Source organism: Betta splendens, chromosome 4 (genome assembly GCF_900634795.4).
Source record: "Betta splendens chromosome 4, fBetSpl5.4, whole genome shotgun sequence".
Lineage (NCBI taxonomy): Eukaryota > Metazoa > Chordata > Actinopteri > Anabantiformes > Osphronemidae > Betta > Betta splendens.
In genome coordinates this window covers 3,815,753-3,831,368 of record NC_040884.2, presented here as the reverse complement: position 1 = coordinate 3,831,368, position 15,616 = coordinate 3,815,753, and the positions used below count along the sequence as shown (strand labels likewise).

General features: G+C 44.5%; 1 protein-coding gene across 6 annotated transcripts in view; it reads right to left on the bottom strand.

Moving 5' to 3' along the window:
* Nucleotides 1–3,723: 3,723 nt before the first annotated feature.
* Nucleotides 3,724–15,616, bottom strand: part of LOC114854486 (glypican-5-like) — a 30,473-nt gene continuing 18,580 nt past the window's right edge. For all 6 annotated transcript variants that reach the window (XM_029148940.3, XM_055507801.1, XM_029148936.3 and 3 more), the window contains 2 exons: nucleotides 6,817–6,923; nucleotides 3,724–5,768 (listed from right to left, as the gene is read on the bottom strand). In XM_029148940.3, coding sequence (XP_029004773.1) covers nucleotides 5,723–5,768; nucleotides 6,817–6,923 — 153 coding nt within the window. In that variant the 3' untranslated portion in view covers nucleotides 3,724–5,722. The remainder of the gene's footprint in view (nucleotides 5,769–6,816; nucleotides 6,924–15,616) is intronic.

Below are 15,616 nucleotides of genomic sequence, written 5' to 3'. Positions count from 1 at the left end.
TGTCTGATGATGAATCCGCTCCAGCCTGCGTTAGTGAATTCCCCCTCGCGCTGGATTTGCGACCAGCACATGAACGGTGTTATTGACAGGAGCCGTGTTGATCCCAGTCTGGCAGCGAGCTGCAGCGCCGTGCCAGGACGCTGACACCCAAGCAGCTCAATTAAATTCCGCTCACATCTGTGCCGTTCCTGCTGTGACAAGTCAAAGCACGGGCTCCTGGCACGACCTCGCCCGGCACCGAGGCGCACGGACGGGAACCGTGAGGCGTCGGCCTGAACGTGAAACGCACCCGGTGCTGTGGAAACACACACGCGCGTGAGGCGGAGAGCGGCGTTTACGCGGTGCAGCCACGCGGCGCTGGAGGTCTGGATCCTCTGATTCAGGGCGGGAGCTAAGATCAAAGCTGCTGCACATGAAGCCCGGCTGAAACCAACTGAGACTTAATGGACTCTGACTGGGATTTCACTTGACATTCGTCTCCATCGTGTCATTTAAGAAGCTTCGTCTCCGTATCCGGGTCGTGTGAGCGCTGCACCTCCAGGGCCATTAGACTCAGCACCCACTGCCCCCCCCCCCCCCCTCCCCCCAGTGAAAGACGCTGCTCCACACCAGTTAAAGAGGCCGATGATGAGTAACGCGTCCAACAGCAGCGTGGCTTCGTTTGCTTCACACCCAACGCTTGCTGGAAGCGCGTGGCAGACGTTTAGGAGCTTTCCTGTCACGGCTGCTCTGAAAACGACGAAGGGAAGGTGGGTTTCACATCTACACCAGCAGCAACAGCAGTAAACACTGACGCGAGGAGCGGTGCTGCGGGTTGATAGCAGACACTGCGTCGTCTCGCTTTTCCTTTTGGCTCCGCTTTCTTTCTCCGCTGCAAACAACCCCAGGGCTCCCGTGTTTTTAAAGGTTAGGTAATGAAAATAACCTCTTTGGTTTCTGGTCAGGACGGTTCTACGCAGACCAGCGGGGACGTTCCCACCAAACACAGCTCCTTTCAGTTACAGGCCTGTTTCCTGAGGGTTCGTCACGGACGCACACGCTGAGTCAACCACCGCGACTGAACCAGTTTGATCAGCTTTGCTAAGTGAGTTCTTGAACTCATTTAAGCTCAGCCTCAGTCATTTCTCTCCTAATCTGAACTTCTTGGCCTATTTTTTATCTAACTAAGCCCAGGAAGCCTTAATACTTTAATGCTCCCTCGTTTCCAACCCGCTCCCTCTCCCGTCCCGTACACCTTGCGCTCCACGTGCTCACGCACACAAAATCATTTGGTATCTCGCAGCCACATCGACACTCTGCGTTTCCCAGCATGCCTGTGGTGCATCGGAGCATGAAGATGTCAGGGAGGGAAAATAATGAAAGACAAATCAGCTTAGCCTGCTACGACCTGCATACAGAAACCTGCGAGGGAGGCTTCAGAGCTGCTGCGAAGCCTTTTTGGCTTCAGACTGACAGATATCGCCGTGTCAGCACATTTGATATCGGTGACAGTCCTGACACGGATGCCAGTCACATCTGCAGCCGAAGCGCCCTCCACACGAGGTGGACCACGGCTGCAGACACGGCTCATGCTTTGTGTCACACACCCACAAACAATTAATCCTCCACACGGTGAAGCTTCAGCAGCCGCCTGATCCGGAGTAGCTGTCGTTTCGGCCCATAAACACTGACATGATGGGATGGTGGATGGTACAGTGGTGCCTGACTGGCCTCCAGGTCAACACGAAACTGCTTCAACCCAAACACACTTAATGATGATGGACGGCGAGCGCCATGACAGCAGGAGTAGAAAAATGTCAACCGTATCTGTGCGTTTGGCATTTTTTTCATTTTTCTGCTACACTAAAGTGAGAACGTCGACCCTCTCTGGGATTCAGTCTGGGTTTTTCTTGTGATTGCTCTTAAAGCCCAGTCCAGCCCTGCAGCAGCAGCTCTGACCGGTTCGCTGTCGGTCCCAGCATCAAATCCAAAGCGTGCTTTTAAACTCGTGGCCCTTTTTTTTGTGAAATCTACACAAAGCTTAGTGTGTAGATCAAATCTGTTCCTTTGTCTTTGAGCTAAAAGGTTGCATAGAAAGAAACTGTACTTACTGACCCACATGCACTGGTAGAGTGAGCACGTAGCATCTATTATTAAGTGATCCAAATCAGTATTTGCCTGGTTGCGGTGGAAGAGTCACAGAGCTGCTCTGTGGGTGTGAGGACGCAGCTTTCAGGGTTAAAGATCTAAAAGCGCAGCCTGAGTTCAGAATAATGCCATTTAGAAGCCATTAGCACATGCTGATATTAAAGGATGTTTTACACCCCCAGAAGCATTTGGAGGACAATTACCTTTTCATATTCACGGCCCCTGTGAGAGAAACTAAAAGATTTGATCGCCTGCGGCCAAACGGATCCGATGCTGGTGAATCTGCTGTAACTCTTGGGTTGCTCAGTATCTTCAGCAGACTGCAAAGAAAGCTTCCAGATGAATAAAACCCACATCAACCAATAACAGATGCGTATTTATTAGCTGTGACGTAGCGTTTAATAATCGGATTTAAAGGAGGTTTCGGCTGTTTGTCTGTCAGGCAGGTGCTTCCGGGTCGAGGCAGTGGCGTAAAGCAGCGACATGTACAGCCAGTAATGGGATGTAATGTGTGTGGCGGAGCGTTGGAACTCACAAACAATTCACGGGCCCTGGACGGCGTTAAAATAATCATGGCTGTGGTTTCATTAGCGCTGCACAGAAACCCCCGTCAGCTTGAAGCAACACGCTGAACGCGGCCCGTCTCACTCTTCCCTCCGCCGTGAACTCTGACTCATCCTGTTCCTCCTCACCTCTCGCCTCCCGCCTCTCTGCTTCGTGCTTTGCCCTTTTTGGCTGACATTCACTCCAGTACAATTAATCAAAGCAGCTCCTGAATGGAAAGAGAAGCATTTCCCATAGAAAAGAACATGAACTAAAATACTGCGTGTGGTGCCAGCGTCAGGAGGAACAGGAACACTCCTCCTCCCCCTTTCCTCACTTCATTCTGTCTTTCAGCTATTTGCATTCAAAGATGTCTTTATTTCCCATCATCCCCTGGCAGTTCCCTCTGCCAACAAGACTATCTGAGCCAACTTCCTGACCATGCCAATCCAATCACAGTAATCTCTCAAAGGGCCAGAGGCCAAAGAGCTGTGGCTGTGCTTCCACTTAATATATATTTTATATGAAGCTGCAACGGCTCCAGACTCCTGTGGGTTTGAATCCATTGTAGCAATGAGCGAATGCTGAGATGATAAAGTAAATCTAAACAACTAATGCTCAATATTAGGTGACATTTTGGTTGAGATGTATTAGAATACACCTCAGAATGTCATTCAGCTGCAGTTTGCCAGTGGGTCAATATGATTCACGCTTCATTTATATTCTAGACCCCAACATTTTCATCCTGCATTTTCTGGGGCTGCAATAGGTTTCCTTTTTCAAATCTGACTGAGAACCACAGACCCAGTGGGTCTGAGCCCGGTTACAGGCAGGAAATCCAGAGCTCTCTGTAAAATCTATGAGAGCAACCCTGAACCCTCCAAATTACTCACATTAGGTTCACATCTATTCAAGAGGCAGAAATCTGACCTTCACTCAATTAACAGCGACGCCTCATTCTTTCATTATTTCCACTGAAGCACTTGACCTGAGGTGAGATTATCTCCATCAGGCACCTCACGCTGACTTTTAAAAGAAAAACAAATAACAACGTGACTTTGAAAACAGATTTTATTACTGAGGAGGTTAAGCTGATGACTATTGACACAGCAGAGTATCAGGACACGTCGCTGACGCTGTTGACGTTCAGGAACCTGGGGGCTCTGCTCGATGCCACGAGCAGAAGCCGACTGTTAAACTACTGTAAGAACATGTTAAAGCTGTGAAAAGCACATTTAAATATTTTAATAAACGCACACTGACAGCAGGATCACTACAGTCCTTAACATGTTTGACTGCTTTACTCTATATAAAAATATGCCCGACCCAGATTTATCACTAGTTACCTTGATGAACGTGATGAGTGACCACTAACAGAGAGATGACTTGTTATTAACCAAGCTATTCCCTGACATGTAAAATACATCCAGGTTTGTTGTTTACATTCCTCAAATCAACAGTCCACACCAGAAATGGGGTTTGTTAAATCGCATGTTTTAGTAAATTGTACTCTTTCTCCATGTCGTCTTCAGGTCCCGTGTTGTTTATGAGGTCAGCGTGTGTTGACCTGACTGAAAGCCTTATCTCCTTAATGTAAACGCTTAAAATGTGATCAGATGAGAGTGGGCTTGCTGACAGACTCTGACGTGTAGCTAACATGGTGTCTTGGCGCGCTGCCTGGCTGACGCTCACGCCTAAGCTCTTAATGGTAGGTGTCAGTCACTTTCCTTCATGAATAAACTTCTCTGTGCTTTTCTGTCTGACGGCAGGAACGCAGAGATTAACTGTATGTTAATCTATAGTGTGAAACTATGTGTGTGTGAGCTGGTTAATTCACAGTGGGGTGACGGCACACAGTGACTCACTGGGTTCAGCTGCTGCGTTTCCTCTGTATTCAGCAGGTTGTGGGGTTGGAGACGCACAGTTCATTCGTTCAAATGGTTTAAAGTTGCATTTAATTCATATGTTTGGTTCTTGGCTCAGCAGCTGTGATCACATTAGACGAGCTGAAAGCATTTGTATCACTCTATTTTTCATGGATGTCCTATTTACAGTCCTGGAGTCTCTCACTGGAAGTTCAATTAAGAGCTGGAGATAAAAACAAGAGCTCTGTGTGTCTGTACAGAAATAAAATGCCACTGTTGAGTCGCACAAACACTGCACATATCTAGTGTGTACTTGTACTTGGTAATTTTTATAGATGGGAATCTTCTGCCCGTTGAGGACGAAGCAGCGTCTTACAAGTGTTATTGAAACGGAAGCTATTATATGTTTCCCTGCAGTGTTTTTACAGCTGTGCCCACTGTGCATCCTCATAAAACAACAGGACAATTCAGGGTTTTATACGTCTAGAAATGATGTATTAAAAGAGGACGGACCGTCTTGGGAGCCATTTTCGGAGGACTTTATATTTTTAGGAACTAGGAACAGGAAATCACCCAGCTTGCATAAGAACAGAGTGCAGAGTGGTCAGAAAACATTTTACGTTTGCTTCCTCTCAAATACAACTCAATGTTGTTGTCTGTCGTACCTATAAGATTGGCGTTTACTGTAATTGGTTTAAGGCTACAGACCTCCAGCTTGAACTCTATCTGTTATGGGTTTTAATGTCTGAGAAGGTCAAACCAAAGCAAACATCCCTCAGCGTCCAAGTAAAAGAGCTCAGTTAGACATCAAGCTATTGTTACCTACACAATCTCTTCATATAAATATAGATTTTATATATGTATATTTATAGATTTGTTTGTATTTACATCTGTCTCAGTAGTGCATTGCTGTCTAACCTATTGGAGTTAAATATGAATAAACATGTAGAGGTCAGTACAGGTAATATAAAAAAGCACAGTTTGCACCTACAGCTGTCACAAAAACAGCTCGCGCCACGAACCTGGCAACTCACATCAGAAACTGTCAGAAACAGTGGCTCATCGCTTAAATACTAACTTCACCACAAAACACAGCATGTGGCCGTCTTTCAGTCCAATCGCTTTGCGTGCTCACGGTCAGCGTGGGTCCCACGATGACAGCAGCAGCGGCAGCAGGGCCAGGGAGGTCAAAGGTCGGCGTTCACCGGCCTCCGTGTGGGCGGAGCCGCGAACCTGGCAAAGAACATCCAATAAAAGACTCATGGACGTGGCCCAGTTGTCTGTCTGTGTGGAGTTTGCATGTTCTCCCCGTGTCCACCAGAGTTTTATTCCCGTTTCCTCCCACAGTGCAAACACATGCAATTAGGTTGGTTGGAGAGTCTAAATTGTCCGTAGGCATGAATTTGAGAGCAAATGCTTGTCTGTGTGTATGTGGCCCTGTGATGGGTCATTGGCTTTTATGAGGAATTATTAATACTAATTATAGTGAGATTCAGGGAATCTGTTTCTGAGGAAGAACAGCTCCTGTGTGAGGACTGTTATGACGGTTCTGGGATCAAACAACAGGAAACAGGAAACGCGGACCTATAGTAAGACAACACACGTACAGTAGAGCAGTGTTGTTGGAGGAGGAGCCAGGTGCTCTGGATGCTTTTAAGACAATGGCATTTAAGTTCTAAAAAACAAAGCCAGGAAAAGTTGGAAGCTGATGAAACAATACACAAGCTTTGAAATCTTTATGGATTAATGCATGAAGTCAGTTGTTTACTGCTGAACTATGGAATTCCCACTTTCTTTGACTTTGTTCTGGAGAACAATGCTCACACACTAATCTTGGTATTTATTTAACGTTATGTTGGGTTTCTATAAACCAAGAGGAAATGTGGCAGGGTCCTGAAGTAACATCATTTGATGCACATTTATTTTTTTTTTTTAAATAAGCCATAAGACCTGCTGAAAGAAATGAAATCATCCCAGTTTGACTGACTACACAAGAGACAAAAAAAGATTCAAAACCTCTGCAGCTCATACAGGTTTTAAGGAAATAATAATACAATGCAATTTCTCCTTTGGTGAAAAATTGCGCTGCATGTTCTGTATTGTCTGTAAAGACTTGGTACAGTACAAGTATACGGATATTAGGGGTCCTCCATGTAAATAGTGAGTATTAACTAGCCTACCTCCCTGCCATACGTACTTGTATTGTGAGAGGCCTGGCTGTAAGAAATGACTGCTTTACTTCTAAATTACAAGGTTACAGAGATGGAGGGTTCTGACTCACCGGTGGAGGTGAGGAGCGATGAGGAGTGACGGGGCGACGAGGAGGAGACGGAGCCACATGCTTCTTTTCTGGACTGTGGCCACTGGACCAGTCGCTCGTGTCCTCACCTAAACACATGCGAAATGTGACATTATGACCATGTGTAACATCAATGTTGATTTTAAAATAATTCTTTCCCAGTAGTAAAGTATGTAAAATATGCAAAAATATTTATTTAGTGTCCGTAATAAGTTAAAGTTGAAGTATTTGTACAAATCACCTAAATGGACCAACACGAGGTCTCATTCAAACAGTCGAAGCTTAAAAATGAGCTCAGCTGAACAGTGAGGACTTGTGGAAGTCATGTCTGGTTCTGTTTTAGTGTCATCATTGCACAAAACCTTGTGCATTATTCATGGATGTTTTGTTGTTGTGTAGTTCTGAAGGATTTATGGGTTTTACCCCACCCACCTTCGCATTCACACAGTGTGAATACTGTTACCTTACACACATAAACACACCCACACAAACACAGTGTAAGATGTTGTTTGGACTCGGCCAGCTGCTGCTTTGATGCCTCCGTGTGCGTGAGCGTGTGCGTGAGCGTGAGCGTGTGCGTGCGTCGTGTGTGTCTGCAGTCCACGCCCCCGAGGGAGGAACGCGGGGAAATTAGTGGATTGGGACAGGAGGCAGACAGATTGTGCCCTCATCCTAATACACACACACACACACACACACACACACACACACACACACACACACACACACACACACACACACACACACACACACACACACACACACACACACGCACAGAGTTATTTTCTTACTCACCTGTACTGTCACACACTGATTCAAACTCACACCTGCTTGGAATGAAATTCGATTCTGCTCCTTACAATACACATTGTTCTGTCAGGTACAATGGACAAAGACTCTCTTTCAGTTCTGTGGAATGAAGTGAGTTTGTGGACGTTCACACTGTCAGACAAATATCATATCCCGTAATAAGACATGTAGCGCGAGGAATACACACCCAAACAAATACACACAAACAAGAGCAAGCAGACACACACACACACACACACACACACACACACACACACACACACACACACACACACACACACACACACACACACACACACACACACACTCAAATAGAAATTCAAAACTTAGATCCAGACACTGTCCTAAGAAAAAAAACAAACAAAAAAATCTGTGTGAGAGAAGAAGCGTAACATGTTTTTGTTTTTGGACGCTGCTGACTGTTTAAATGATTTACTCGGAGCAGAATGTTTACCAAGTGTGCATCTGTCCCTCATTGTGTGCTCTTGTGACACATGCCAGCGTGGAGCAATATGGGACAGTGGGTTCAAAGCTGTGCATGTGTGTGTGTGTGTGTGTGTGTGTGTGTGTGTGTGTGTGTGTGTGTGTGTGTGTGTGTGTCTGTGTGTGTGTGTGTGTGTCTGTGTGTGTGTGTGTGTGTGTGTGTGTGTGTGTGTGTGTGTGTGTGTGTGTGTGTGTGTGTGTGTGTGGTCTGCTTTGTATCTGTCGGTTCCCATCAGAACTGAAATCCTCCACATATGCACATATGGCATGAACCTGTTTAGGGAAAAGGGCTGCATCCATTTCCACATTAGCAAGTGTAGCGGGACTTATTCATGCATCAGATTTAATACAATGCTAATGTTTGTGCTCAGCTGTGTTTGTTCCTGTAGAGTTCAACAGACAATCTTTAACGCACTAAACACGGATGAGCGAGATAACTGCTCTTAAAGTTGATGTATTAATACATTGTAAATTTGCTTTAAAACTAAAACACAGATTTACATCATTTTGAGATATATTGATAATTAGCAATGCAAAATCTACAGCACAAAGACAGTGCAGACTCCATATTCTGTCTTGACCCGGTGTTCGATACAGTAGATGCAAAAGGATTGTGTGTGTGTGTGTGTGTGTGTGTGTGTGTGTGTGTGTGTGTGTGTGTGTGTGTGTGTGTGTGTGTGATTACATACATGTCTTTCAGCAGATGACAACACAGTCTCATCCTACATGCCCTTCGGCATGTTTGTCTCCTAGCAACAATGCAGAAAGTGTCACATATGGCAGGAGTGCACCCAGATACAAAGATGTGTGATAAACAATGTCACTGGACTCACGGGGTTCTTTAACCTTTCCTTCAATGAGTAGAGAGTGTGTGTGTGTGTGTGTGTGTGTGTGTGTGTGTGTGTGTGTGTGTGTGTGTGTGTGTGTGTGTGTGTGTGTGTGTGTGTGTGTGTGTGTGTGTGTGTGTGTTGGTGTGCGTACGTGCATATAATAATAAGAGTGCAGGAGTGACATTTTCAGGACCCTGGTAATAAAATGCAGCAGCCTTTTGCAGTATTCAGGTCAGCACTATAGCAGATCAGCCCAAACTTTCAACCTCAGCCTGCAGCTCCAGTCATGCAGTTTGCAAACCCAGAGGAGCTGATCTGACAGTTTACATGAAGGGACACAAATGGTCACCCACTCCAGTGGGTGAAGGGGAAAACCTGAGAAAACAGGACTGTGATTCATCATCCCCTTAAATATACGGTCTTCACCACCGAACAGTAATTTAGATCCTTTATCCAGAATAATAAGATAAAACAAATCAAACTGGATTCAGTTGAAGCAAGGCCATAAATCAAAACCAGAAAACATAAAGGCTATTCTCCGACTATCTCTGCTACACAAACATTAACAGACAGTGGAAAAACGCAGGCTAGTCAATAAATCCTCCAAACTGTAGGACTGCCAGCATTAAACTACAACGTCTACGAGCAGCTGCTACTGTTATTGGCAAACCAGCAAAATCCATATACAGACAATTTAAATTATACAACATACAGAAAAACTATCTTCTAGCAGAGTTTGAATCAAATCAAAGTCATTATATCAAAGTCACATAATTATGATTCTTAAAGCATCCATTTCAGATATGCCAGCACCCACATCAGCTCTTTTTCAGTCTGCTATATGATACAAATCCTACTGACAACGTGTGCATGTCCTGCGTGGGTCCATAAAACACAGAAACAGGTCAGTTCTGCTTTCATTCAATGCATCTAACACTTGAAACAAGCGTGAGGAGCATTTGTCTGTGCCTATTTGGCTTAAATATGTGTGTTTATGCTGTGTTGGCGGGTTTTTGCCCCCGTGGATGAAGTGATGTCAGATACAAGATTTCATATCATTAGGGAAAATAGAAAGAGTAAATAATTATAGCTGTGCGTGTCGGATATCAAATGCCAGTGGTGTTTTGCACAAACTGTCAATTTAGGCCCCAGTAATGCTCAGTCCTGTCAGTGTTCAATTGTATATACAACAAACATTCACACACACACACACACACACACACACACACACACACACACACACACACACACACACACACACACACACACACACACACACACACACACACACACACACACACAAATGTTGAGAGGTGACCTTGAGAAGTGTCTGGATGCTTGGCATGTGTATGTAGGCGTGTAAATGTATCCCTAGCATTTCCAGCTGAATCAGTAATGAGCATTTCATTACTTCAGTCTCAGCTCCCACGGGAGGAAACACACACACACACACACACACACACACACACACACACACACACACACACACACACACACACACACACACACACAGTGTAACGTAGCTGCAGATTATTCTCTCAGCAAACACTTACTGGAATCTGATTTAAAATCTGATTTAGCTAAATCTAAATAGCAAATGACAAATGATGAGCTATACATCATGAGCTGTAATGTATATAAGTGCAGCCCACATATATCAACACCAATAACTCTTACAACAATCCATTAATCTCTTAGATTTTTTGTTCAACCATTAAATATACTTAAAGGCTAATTTGAAAAATATAATTAAAAATTAATTTGAAAAATAAGGATGTTCCTAAAAGAGTTTGCCTTAACTTTAAAGGTGATCCTGCTGGAGGGCTGCAGTGTATTTATTAAATGATGATGACGCCAGGACGGTCTCATGATGGTGGAGGTGGCGCTGCACCAGCATGGTTTTCACTCCTTCTCCAAAATAACTACATTGAAACATGATGCAAATTGTAATATCCAAATTAATGGCTAGTGCATGTTTGCAAACGACTATGATAGCGCAGCAATTACTACTTGTGCTCGCAGTGATTCATCTCCCAAAGGTCACGCTCACCAAGGTTAAGCATAGCCTCCGGTAGACTCACGAAACCTTCAGAGAAAACATGCAGCAACACAAAGGAAGCTGTAGACTGCAGAGACAATGCAAAGACAAACGGCTTCTATTGAAGGTGGATGAAAGTCTGAACACCGAGTGACTGGTTGAAGGTCGCACTGATACACGGACCACGGGTGCTGTCTGTTATGTGTACGGCAAGGGAATGCTCATTTGAATAGATGAGGAATTAAGCTCGAGGTGCACCTAGTCAAAGCAAGGGCAGCAAGCTTTTTTCAAAAGGTCAAGTAGGAATATATCAGCACGGCTGCAGAGAGGAGGACTAATCAACACGCGCTGGAATCAGATTTGCATGAAACAACCTGCTGCTCTGTCTGACAAGTGTCAAACAAATCAATTCAATTCAGTTTAATTATAGGACCCAATCAGTTCAAAGTCAATCCCAATGCACTTTACAGTTTAAGTGTGAGAGTGTGTGTGGCCAGAATCTGACACCCAGTCCTCCTGGAGGCTTGTGGAGCCTGCTCGAGCTGACTTATTTACCACAACCTCACCTAAAGATCTACACGTCTTATAAATAGTGTTGACTAAAGAGGAGAGCGGGGGAGAAGCTAAACATGAGGCAAAGTCAGCAGGTCAAAGTGGGGAAGACGGAAGGAGACCGACAAGCCACAACAATAACTCCTGAGACAACAGGATAACTAGCAGGTGTGTGTTAACACGTTTGAATCAGTGAGCCAGGAGGTCAAATGGATCTATATAAGGCTCTGTAGGAGAAACACAACAAGACAGCGCCTCTGTAGCAGGAAGTGACACAAATAGAAGCAAGGATGCAGGAAGGAAGTTAAGGTAAAACAAACAAGGTGGGATTAAACGCAACCAGAGCAGACAAAGTGAAACACAACGCAGAAACATGCATGAAAGCCAACATTTGTGTGCAGCATTTTGTCTAAAGTCAATTTTTTTTATCTCTGTTGAGGTGTTAAGGAACAAAACAGGGAGCCGTTACTGGCTTTGAATGAAAGAGAAAGCGAGAGCAAAGTGAATGTGTTATTCTTTAATGAGCCGCAACTCCAACCCCAAGGGTCCATCACCAGCGAGTGAGCTGCTTATTAATCAATGCCACACACACACACACACACACACACACACACACACACACACACACACACACACACACACACACACACACACACACACGGCAACAACTGTTACCCCCTATCATTCGATCTTAAGTCTACTCCTCCCCACTCTCTCTTTTTTCTCACCACTCGTTTGTGTGTGTGTTTGTGTTCATGTCAATACTTTTCTTGCTGAGACCTGGGCAACATAAACACAAGTAAAGATGACTGAGGACAGACCCAGAGGCTTAAATGTGACATCAACAAACAACCCATGTGCAGTTGTTTCGTGCTGTACGTTCCCACTGCCCTTTACAGCGTTTGAAGGGGTCACGCCCTCCGATCCAAAGGCTCCGTGTGGGAACCTCTATCGTTACCGGTTCAGATTAGAAGCCTCACACTCCTTCTGCTCCCTTCACACAGCACTGCGCGCTTACAAATGCAGATCAAACTGTCGTCAGGTGGAGGGGCCGCGCGTTCAAGCGCTGGAAAACACTGGCCTTCCCTATTAGGATGAAACAGCTTTAAAGGGCCTTTTGAACGTGGCCCCGGGGAAGAAGGAACGAAGCCGGCAGAGCAAGGCTGATCCAGGGACGCGGGGCAATAAATAGAAAAAGCTTCAGCAAGGTTCACAATTGTTTTTTAATGAAGGTCTGAGATAAGACCCACATATTTTAAGTGGAAATGTAGCTAAGCTATGGCAGAGTTTAATGTAGGAGGATGTGTTAGATCAACAAAACAAGTTCTTTCTTTACCACTATCTCCTCATCGCTCCCCGTTTCTCTTCCTTTTGTCATCAAATGGAGACCCATGGGAGGGCGGACCACCTGGTTACCATGGTTACGGGGATTGAATGCCCCCTGTGAGTACGCAGTCGCATGCATGCAGGCATTCGCTTGAATACGCTCTCGTACAAATACATCTTATACTTGGAAAGGCACAAGGAGTTCCCACATATAAAAGTGTGCAGCTGAGGTTCTAAAGGCCTGTTGTTTCGAGGGGAAAAGGATCTGCGCCGTTCAGACTGGAATGAGTGGTTGCAATGAGTCACAGATACCTGGAGCTTATCCACCTGAGCGTGCAGGACTATGTAGCGAAGAGGAGAGAACACGCTTACATTATTGACATTACAGGACCTAGATTTGTCTGGGGAGACTCAGAGATTACAGGACGGGGACTGTGAAGAGGAGATGATTCTGGTTTGAGGAGAGAAAATCAATCTGATTAGATCTGGGTGAAAAATCATTAAACTAAGACATAAAAGATGAAAAACAATGATTAAAACCCCTCATAGGTAATTGATGAGCAGGCAGACGGTACTGAAGCTGCTGTGTGCGTATGGGATGTGGTCCATTAAAGCACAAGCTGAACATAATATTATGGCTAACTGGTTTATTATGGGCTTCATCTCAGTTTACTGCCAACCTTGTTACAAACACAGAGTCGGCATTAGCTTAATCTCACTGCTTCAGCTGCATGTGTGTGCATATGTTAGGATGCCTGGCGTTCCCTTTGTTCCTGAACCGTGAACTGCGTTTGCCAAGTGACTGTCCCTCTTTGGGCTCAGACCAGTTTGCCTTGAAATGGAAATGGACGTAAACAAATGAACAATTAGCTTTACACTGTGTCAGCATGACTAAAATAATGTCTCACTGTTAAATTGCCCACATAAATAAAACACAGGCTTGGCTTGAAGGAATGAGGCTGGATCTCAGCACCAAAAACCAGTCATTCCACATAATCCTACACGTCTCCTGTCCCTCGTCAGCATTCAAGAAATCCTGAATGTCATACAAACTATTTGAATGCATGAATTCAAATCTTCCTTTGATCAGAACTGCTGTTCAGAAAAGTTCCATCGTGTGCGTCGATAAACAGCAGGTCAGTATAAACAAAGTTCAGTGAGGCAGATAGAAAAGCAGCCTCCATCACACACACACACGTATTACACACGGATGCTGCAGAAGCAGAGCTGCCGCCTGGAAACATAAATATACTAACAATAAATCTTGAACGCGTAAAGCACATGTTGCGCTTGGGCCATAAACGTTTAATTTGTGCAAACACATTCACAGACTCGTAAACGCTCGTTCTCATGCGAACAGAGTTTCTGCTCCACTGCTTTTTTAGTGCGAAATATTAAACTCTAATTCAGATTTAGAGAAGTGGTTTGTCGGCAGATTTTTAAAGAGCATATGAGAGGAGAGTGCCGCTGTGTTCACTGACTTCATGGTGCTTTATGTGCACAGCAGACATGGAGTGCAGTTATTCCAGAAAAACAAATGTCATGTTCAGGCTTGTGTCTGTGATTTGTGTCACTTGATTGACTTTAGTGTCTACGACACACAATAATAACTCGCTGGGACCAGCTTGGTAAATCATAACCAGCAATTCTAAATAAGCAGTTTCCAAATGCAAATTATATAATATATGTACTTTATTAAGGTAGGTTTAAGGTGAACCTAAGCTGCATTACTCAACCCAACTTCCAACCTGCTGCAAAACTATTGCAGACCTTTTTACAGATTCCAGAAGAGGACCTTCCGTTGCCTTGGGAAATAATGTGTCTGTTTCTAATTACAGATCCTCCAGAGCAGTTCGGCACAGTGATATAGTGGTCAGATCACATGAAGGACCTGGGCTTGAAATCCACTAGTCCAACACATCCCTGTTACTGTATGTAGAGTTACATATTATCTCCAGCCTCCTCGCTCCCTCCAAAGCCATGCAAATAGGTTAATTGGTATCTGTAAGTGCCCATAAATATGAATGATGGGTTGTCTCGATATGTGGTCCCTGTGATAGACTGTCGACCTGTGTCACTGGACCAGAGGTTGTATCCTGCCTATCAACCAATCACAGCTGGGATTGGCACCAACGCCCCTTGGACCATTAGGAGCATAAGCAGTTATGATAATGGATGGATGAATGGACGGACGGACGGATCCCATGATGTTGGAGGTATTGTAAGGTAGCGCCAAGCTTTGCACGGGCTGTAAATAAAGATCTAAAGTCTTAATCCCATTTTTTTTCAAGACCCAACCTGACTTTGTGCTAATGATGCTAACGTCCCAGGAGGTATATTTTTTGCCATAATACCGTTCAATTACTGACTTTTAGCTTGACAGGATAATGGTACAGTCTTTGTGTTGGGTTTTCCTTCTGGGCACCTCCTTTGTGTGCAGCAGGATGCAGGGTACAGTATGTTTGCAGTTTAGCGTCACAACAGAATAGAGCCAGATTACAGCAGGGTACTGTCCATACTTCTATCTGTGATCATTTGTTTGGCTCACTTCTTTATCACATATACTTTTTTAAACTTGGATCACTGTTTTGTTATTTGAATTGCCTTTCTATGTAAGAAAAATGGGTTTAGGTTGTTTTAAGACTTTACTGCTTACATTCCATAAGCATCAAATACTGTATGTACAGATCATTTTGTAAACTCCATTTTCCACTTCCAGGACCTCTTTTTAAGCCAAACACTC